Source organism: Parasteatoda tepidariorum, chromosome 6 (assembly GCF_043381705.1).
Source record: "Parasteatoda tepidariorum isolate YZ-2023 chromosome 6, CAS_Ptep_4.0, whole genome shotgun sequence".
NCBI lineage: Eukaryota > Metazoa > Arthropoda > Arachnida > Araneae > Theridiidae > Parasteatoda > Parasteatoda tepidariorum.
Window position 1 is genome coordinate 77,350,797 of NC_092209.1, and position 8,815 is coordinate 77,359,611.

The 8,815-nt window shown below is 27.8% G+C and overlaps 1 protein-coding gene across 1 annotated transcript in view; it reads left to right on the forward strand.

Moving 5' to 3' along the window:
* The window catches only part of LOC107452338 (prostaglandin E synthase Su(P)), a 15,436-nt gene extending 8,383 nt beyond the window's left edge, over nucleotides 1-7,053 (forward strand). The window contains exons 4-6 of the mRNA XM_043048613.2: nucleotides 1,679-1,891; nucleotides 3,645-3,762; nucleotides 6,855-7,053. Of these exons, the coding sequence (XP_042904547.1) occupies nucleotides 1,679-1,891; nucleotides 3,645-3,762; nucleotides 6,855-6,995 (472 nt within the window). The 3' untranslated portion in view covers nucleotides 6,996-7,053. The remainder of the gene's footprint in view (nucleotides 1-1,678; nucleotides 1,892-3,644; nucleotides 3,763-6,854) is intronic.
* Nucleotides 7,054-8,815: the final 1,762 nt, after the last annotated feature.

Consider the following 8,815-nt stretch of genomic DNA (forward strand, 5'->3'; position numbering starts at 1 on the left):
GTGGCAACATCAATCTGAGTATGAAGTTTTGATAGAAATCTGACTTTCTGTGCCTTACAAGTAAATGAAATTCAAAAATACTATATCGCGACACATCGCTATATCGCGATGCAAAACTGACGATGCATCACGATATATAATTTCTAATATCGCCCAGTCCTAGTTATGGCATATGCATAATTGTGAAAGGGTTTTTTTTTACACAATTTTCACATATTAGGTGAAAATAATTATATTTAATGTAATCTAAAAGCTGATTAATATATTATTTGTATATTAATTATTGTTTCAAACTCTGTGAATTAATTTTCCTGTCTGATCTGATTTATATCTTTAATACCTTCTTCTATTTGATGAAAATATTAATGTTGCTCATTTTAGTTATTCTAATTAGTTTAACTCAAATTTTGATAGACTACCTTCAAGAAAGATGTTAACATTGTTTTGTTTGTTATTTAAATTTGTGAAATTTAAATGCAGTATATCTAATTAACGATTTTGTATATTGGGGTGTTTTGATATTACTGCTTATAGTTTGAGTGGTTTTAGTAATAGCAAAGTCATTCCTGAAAATACTGACAAGTGAAGGTATCCAAATAGAAATATATACTTGATCCTTTGCAGTGTAAACAGGGTGCATAGCATTTTTAAAAAAGGGCTTAATTTTTCCCTTTTCGTTAATGAGTTTTTTTTTTTTTTTTACCACGACGATTTTAGCCACATATTACTCAAAAGCACATTTCACTTTATTCTATTTAAGGTTTTCACAATTCTTTCAAACACAATGCATTTCGGCGTACACTCGTTCTGTAGCGTATGAAAACGCCAATCATTTTACATGTTTGTTAAAATATTTGTGAATCCGCATGTGCATCTATTGAACTGAATTCAGTGGGAATTATTCTTGCACTATCGAACTGGAAAATCTCCATCTTTTTATGGTGGCTAATGTAATCAAGAAAAGAGCTCTTTGTCATAAACTAGTTATGTATATAGTGCTTAACAATATTTTTGAGTGCTTATTTTTTGTTGAAAGATTTGACTACGCACCCTGTGTAAAGAAACTTTGACTTTTAAGAATGGTATTTCAAATAATGTAAGGAACATCTAATTTAAAACTTTGAGGCATTATAAATTATTTACGTATTTATACGTAGTATTTATACCTACGTAGATAGGACAGAAATAAAATTAAGAGCCAGCACAAGAGCTTAGTGTTTTGTAGTAAATTTAAATTAGCCAAATTAATTTTAAATTATTTTTTAAAAAAAACTCAAACCAAAATGTGGACCTGAAAAATCAAAAGAGCATACCATCCCTTCACATTACTTACTTGTCTGGGTAATACTGATTAGTATTTTATAATGATCCTTTTTAAATTTTAATGATCCTGAATCATCAAACCTTCATTAATTTTGAGCCCTGCTATAGATAAGTATTTCACCATAACTTATATCTGCCTTAAAAGTGTTTAATCTTAAAATCTCAACAAAATGTTATTTTTTAATTGTTTATAGAATCATAACAAAATCTTGTTCCATTTTCAAACTGATTTAAACCTTATAATATTTATATCCCAGCTCTTCTCACTCCACCTTCAATTTCTGTTTGGCTTTTGTATTTTTTAATCATTTCTTTTTTTTTTTATTGTATCAATTATTTGTTCTTTTTTTTCTAGAAAAGAAAAGTATTGGCGGAAGTGGGCTGATGCAGAATTTGTGCATGTTCTCTCTCCAAACATCTACCGTACATATGATGAAGCACTTCAATCTTTTAACTATTTTTCTGAAGTTGGAGAATGGGGAAAAAATTTCTCTTCTTTTGAAAGATTCATTGTCATTTACGTAGGAGCCACAGCTATGTATTTTATTGGGAAAAGATTAAAGAAAAAGTAAGATTACTCTTTACATAAGATATAGATTTATAGATCTCATTTATTTTTATTTATTTGAATTATTGGTTTAAATCTCTCTTTTTCTTCTTCTTTTTTTTTTAATTGAGAATTGATTTTAGATTGGTTGTTTGAGATAAAAGTTGATTGAGATTTAAGATTGGTTGATTGGAATAAAGGCTTAGATATATTTTAAAATCTAATTTCATTAACAAGGAAAGTTTTATCTAGAGAATAAAGAGTGATTAAATGGAGTTAAGAAAGAAGATTTACTAGTACATAGCTTTTCAATCACAATTTTGCAATTTGTTGTGTGTTAAATAATTTACTGTTTTTGTGTGCTATCAAGTAAATATTTCAGTTTTACCCATTTAGTTTTATGTTCATTTAATTTGTGAAGAAAGAATTATTCTGCCAAGAATAATTTAGAATAATTATAATTTTTTACAACATTTTCTAATCTAGATAGATTTACTCTTCGTTTGACATCTAATTGATTAATTCGCTCACTGGTTTTACAATTCATACTGATGTACACCTTAAATAAAAATAACTATGATCTCATTTATTCAGTGATTAGTTTGTAATTAATATTAACTATTTGAGTTTGAAGTATTAAATATGTTAAACAAGTATTATTAATAAATCTGATTATAGTTTTTTTAAATAAATTTTAAAGTGCTTTTTTAATAAATTTTTAATTGTCTTGAAGGTTTACTTGTAAATGAATCATATTTTTGTCATACTTTAAAGTGGAGTAACTTTTTTCTTCCAGTCCCTAAAAGATTGTAAGTGAGGAAGCTTTGTGTACACAAATTTTTGATAAAATCAGATTACTTTCTTGAAATGTGTATTTTAGCTGAAAAATGTTTAACCATTTTCAAATAAAAATTACTTTTCTGTAAAGAAAAATTTCAAATTCACACAATTAATAATATGGATCTGACAAAACCAAAAAATTATATTAAAAAGACCTGTCCATATTTCTATCCTGACTTAATTTCCAATTTTTAGTTACCATTTAACCTTGTGTTTGACAGCAATTCACTTGAATTTGTTAAAAAATATTTGTTCAAAGTTTATTCAAGACTAATTTTGTGAGTAATTAACCATTGACAATGATTAATCTGCATATTAAAATGTTTTTAAAATATTTGTATATGTTTTTAATATCCATGATTCCAGATAGTCTAACCTAGTACATAAGAAATTGGAAAGTTAAATTAATAGTTATTCAAATCATTCTATTTTATCTGATTGAAAAACTGATCACTGAATAAATGTTATTTCTGAAAATATTTCCTGCTTATCAATGACTTTTTTGAAGAAGAAAAACTAAATGATTAAGTCTTGTACTTTAATATGTTTAAGTCTTGTCTTTTAATAATTTTAAGTCTTTTATAAACACAACAAATGTTTTTAATCATTTTTTTATTTAATGATATAAATCAAGAATATTACCTAAAAGTGACTGATTATCAGAAATGTAGATCCAGACCATGTATTTAGATCCTTCTATCTATATGTGTCGACTCTTGCATAGTGTTTTTCTTTATATATATATATCAGAGTTGGCAAGATTTTGCCACAGGTGGAAAAAACCATGGTAAATACCGGTAAAAACCGTNCTATATATATATATATATATATAGGACTTTATGTATTAAATTATTATACTTGTTATTAGTTGACCCATTTCACTATACTGGTGATTATTATTTTTCATTTTCAATTCTGTATTCTTTTAATATAGGTATGCCTTGAAAGATGATGTTAGAGAATCTTTATATGATGCATGCAAAGCATGGATGAAAGGAGTTGGAAATAAAAGAAAATTTATGGGTGGTGATTTACCAAATCTGGCAGACTTAGTAAGATATTTTATGATTTTAATTAAAAAGATAATAAGATTTCGTGTATTTTATTTAATTATTTGGTATTTAATAAAATATCCTACACTTGCAGTATATTATACATCTGCTTTCTGTGCATTCTTTTCCTTAAATAACTTTTTCCTCATTTTCTCTCATTTTAAGGGACCATGCAACTAAAGGAAGATTTAAAATTAAGAAATATAAAAATTCCAATTAAAATGCAAACTATGTTTTATATTTTTAACACTGATAGCAATTGTCTACTTACAGATTTTATACATGCATACTATCATTACATAAGTGCTCTCAGTAACAGTAATCTTCAATACCTTTTTTTTAGTAAAATAAGTGTTTTATCATGCAGGGTGTAATAAAACTAATAGATACAATTGTAATTGATGTTAAAACTTACCAGAACTAATTTCACCTTACAATGTGAGTAAGAAAGCAAATTATGAGCCACAAAGAGGAGCATGTTTGATCAAAAGGTAGAATACAGTATAGGGAAATGAAAAGAACAAAGTTATTGTTTAAAAAATCTTTTCAACAAAATAACTATGACCTGTTGCAGTACAAGCTTCATATCCGGAATGAAGTTAATCATGCAGAGATTATAATTTCGTGTCATTTTATTAGCATTTACAGCTATATCACTAATGCAGACCACAGGTAGTAATTCCCTCTGGCATTGCTGTTGGTAATCATCGCTCACTCTGCTAATGGAGAGCCGAGGGTATTGAGTTGGATCTTGCCAGCCAACTAAGCAATCTGTGTATCGCAGCTATATACACTTTAACTCTGTTGTGGTTGGAACTCTTCTCCTTAGCTATGGTGGGAATTACTTGATCAGGCATTTTCTCCATGTTGTCTGACCTGGGTGAATTATGGAGAGGAGTACTAGATCAGGTATTTTCCATGTTGTCAGACCTGGGTCAAGCTAAACTAGGTACTTGGTTATGGTTGGGTGAGCAATTGTGAAGGAACCTTTTTAGATATCTTTAGAAAAAGTCAAAGTAAGAACAATTTGAAGGTCAAATAAACCAAGAGATGAACCCTGAACATTGAAATCCATCTGCTGGATAATTTCCATGAGGTAGTTTCACTAAGCTGGTGCTCTATTTGGGTTTTTCTTTCTATGTCCTCCCATTCTATGGTGAAATTTGTTTAGTTTGTAAGTTTTATCACACTTTAAAGTTGTAATGATTAGTATTATTAACACCCTGTATACAAAATAGTATTTTGTTAAAATTAAAGAAAAATTTTTAGATTCAAATTCGTTTTTAATCTGTTTTAAGTTTCATACTTGCACATTGCTTATAAATATAGCATTTATCTTGCAAATTGGATTAATTGATTAGAATCTGTAAAAAAAATTTGAAATCAGAAACCCAATTTTAAAGAAAAATTTTTTCTTCATTTTACATGCATTGTATGTTACACACAAAATTCGACTTTGAGAGTGTAATCTGTCTCACTAACACTTTTTTTTTTTTACATACTAAGTCTTTTTATTGACACTAGTCCATTTTTTTCCTTTTTGTTAAATGCTGTTGTATTAACTTTTTCATGAGAACTGATGCATTTTAAACCTCAAGGAATTTTTTTAAAAAAATCGTGTTTTGTAATTTTTTATTTCTAAATACTGTGGAATCTATCTAAAGCAAAATCTGTTGGTTCCTTCTGAAAGATTCACTTTAAAGGAAATGTTATCTCTCTATTCTAAAAAAAAAATTTTTGCAGTTAATTTTGTCCCCTGAAAAACTTTTTAACTACGTGATGAAAATCTAAGATTAAGGAATCAATTCATTCAGAATCTTTCAGGGAAGACATTTAGGGCATTCAAATCTTTTACATAATTTTAAATTTTTATTTATTTTAGTTTTAAAGCACGATTTTGCAGTTAATAATGAAGAATAACCGCCGTTCACAACAGCCAATCACATGTCTGAAAACGGCAAGCTTAAAAAAGCGATTTACAAGTCTGAATTTTCTTTTTCAGAGATGCAACCAATCACAAAATAGTTAGAATTTCATTCTTCAGTTTTACAACATCTCAACTTATTTCGTATTGATATATTGATTAATCTGATTATTTGTTTTCTAAAACGTTAATTCGTAAGTTTAATCTGGTTTTAAATCTTAATTCGATTTGTTTATTTACAAGTAATGCCTAAAAAGAAAAGACCTAACATTACTAAAAAGTCGCAACTCAATGCGAAAGCTAATCGAAAGCGGGAAAAACGTAAACTTCATAGTATAGAAGAAAATAATGCTCTTTTGCTTATACAACCTAATGNCATTATAAATTTATTAAAATTTTCAATCTTTATTGTTAACTAAATTCTTCAAGACAATTCGTCACTTGAAAGAATAATTTATTCTACCTAGTATGTTCTTACTTTATTTTACCTGAATATTTCTATAATTTTGCATTTTGTGGTGTTAAGTTTAGGAGAAAAAAAATTTCTATTTTAAGAGATAAAAATAGTCCCATCTATTAAGCTCTTTTAGCAATTTCTAATGATTGTCGCATTTAAATCCAATGTATTCTTGTTTGTATCATTCTAGCTTATGTTGTTTGTTTTTTCTTCTTCTTTTTTTCGATCATTAAAACTGGAAATATTGATGTTACAAATTTTTATTAAACAGTTTTTTCTGGTCAATTGAAATTCTTTTTGTTGCCAATTTAACTGTACAATAAACTAAATTAGTCAGTAATACAATCATACAACATAGAATATGTATGAAAAAATATAACAGATTTAAGATGTAACTCCAATTATTTAAATATTTGAACATTTAGGAAATTTAAAAGGATTTTTATTTCTTGGGTATAAAATAAATTATATTTACAAAATGTTAGTTTCATGACTGCAAAAACAATACTTGCACTTAGGAATGTTACCAATTACTAATAAATAATCTATTAATTTTTTACTAGTAATATTAAGACAGATAAATATATATGATTTATTTCAGTTCCATTGTGTTATATATACAGTAACTGTCACCTTTTTTTTAAAAAAAAAAAAAAGAGGAAAAGAAAAGTAAATTCTATGTTAATTGTTATGGTTTTTATTCTTTTTTAGGCTGTCTATGGAATGCTCAACTCCATTGAAGGTTGCTTAGCGTTTCAGGACTTGTTAGACAACACAAATATTGGAAAATGGTATTATAGTGTAAAAGAATCTGTTGCTAGTCATGCTGGATACCAGTCACTCAAAATGTAGAAATTATTTGTATAATATGTTTTAAGTTAACTAACAATAAAATAATTAGTTTTAAAAATCGTTTTTATTGTTATTTATTTGTATAATTTAGTTTTAAATTGAATCACAATAAACAATTAATTTTAAATTTTGTTGTCACATGAAAGTCACTATTGTCCCTTAATAATAGAAGACCAAAAGTTATAAATATGTTTATTATTTAAAATTTGTATCAAATGTAACATGGAAAAATTAAAATTACATTCGCATAAAACTAAGCTAAGGAGAGGAGGGAAGGTTCTAGACTTATGGTGTTTTTCCCTAATATCGTATTTGAGTGATCTTAATTATGTATAATGAAGTATTTTTACTAAGTAGGTTGAGACGAAATTCCTTCAAATGATCATTGATAACTATGTTAATAAATTATACATGGAAAAGAACACATGCCTAGAACTCTCTAGATTTAAAAATTTATTTTTTAAATTTGTTTTTATTTAAGAATAACTTTTTGCATATTTACTATTACATTTATATTTAATTCAAATTAATATTTTAAAATAATTCAAATTATGAAATTAACAACTTCAGTTCAGTTAGAAATTATCACATCTTTATAAACTGTATTTTCTATTGAACAAATGAAGTAATGTATTGTATGGTATAAACAATTTTCATTGGAGCTGTAGAACAATATAAATACCATGTTGAGCAGCAAAATGATGCCTTCAAGAAAAATGTGTGCAGACTATGACTGATCTAACTACACCCGATTTCTTTTTATGACTGAGCAAAACTTTTAGAACTAAATGTAAAAATTATTCGTGCATGCACAAACATCTATGTGAGTCTGACAAGAAAGAAGTATTGTATCCTCCTTCTAATTTAAAAGTTGTGAAGTATCTTAAAAGGCTAAATTTTCAGTTAACAATTCTCACAAATAATACTTCATTTTTTTTAAAAGTTTCAAATATTAGAGAATTATAGTGAAATATTAGAACATGTGTCATAAACATTGGATTGTGTTTTTAGAACAGCGGTTCCCAAACTGCGTATGGACCCTAGGGTTCTGTAAAAGGGTTGCAAGAGTTAAAACAATTTTTAAAAAAACTTTTATGATTTTTTGAAACCTGTTATTATATTTATATCCACTCAAAACAATCCATTATTTTATTTATTATTTTGGTTACTTTTTTAGAATTACTTATATAAAATGTCAGCAAAAATTTTTTTTTCACTATTTTAAAAGTCCCGCAGTGAACTGATCGTTAAGACACGGCTCCCAGCAGATCACCGAAGTTAAGCATCACTGGCTGTGGTCAGTGTACGGGTGGGTGAACACTTGGATCAGTCTGCATAGGGACCGAGGGTGTGCGGCATTGGTCCTCGTTAAACTGTTCTACCGTAAAGTGGTTGACTTCGCGTGCAGGTCGTCGGGCAACCGAAGCGGGGGTGCCATCCCCTCTGCAGAGGATCAAAATTGTTACGGCATGTCTTCGGATCATCCTCAGGGATGTTTCCCAGACCGTCGCCAATTGCCCATTGTGCAGCTCTAGTGCGACGTAAATGAACTACTACTACTACTATTTTAAAAAATATTTTTTCTAGTAATTTATTGAATAAATTATTCAAGCGATTAGCACTTATGAGAGATTTGCACTAATACATTCCATAAAATTTTCAATTTAAAGAGAATAACAAAACTCAACAATGAGTAGAGATGGGCGACCTCCGAGGGACACCAAAAATTCAGGACTTCTTTATATCAGATGTGTAATTTTTTAAACAACATGTGGAACTTTTTGCGAACTTTAAATATTGATAAAACGATGACAAATTAA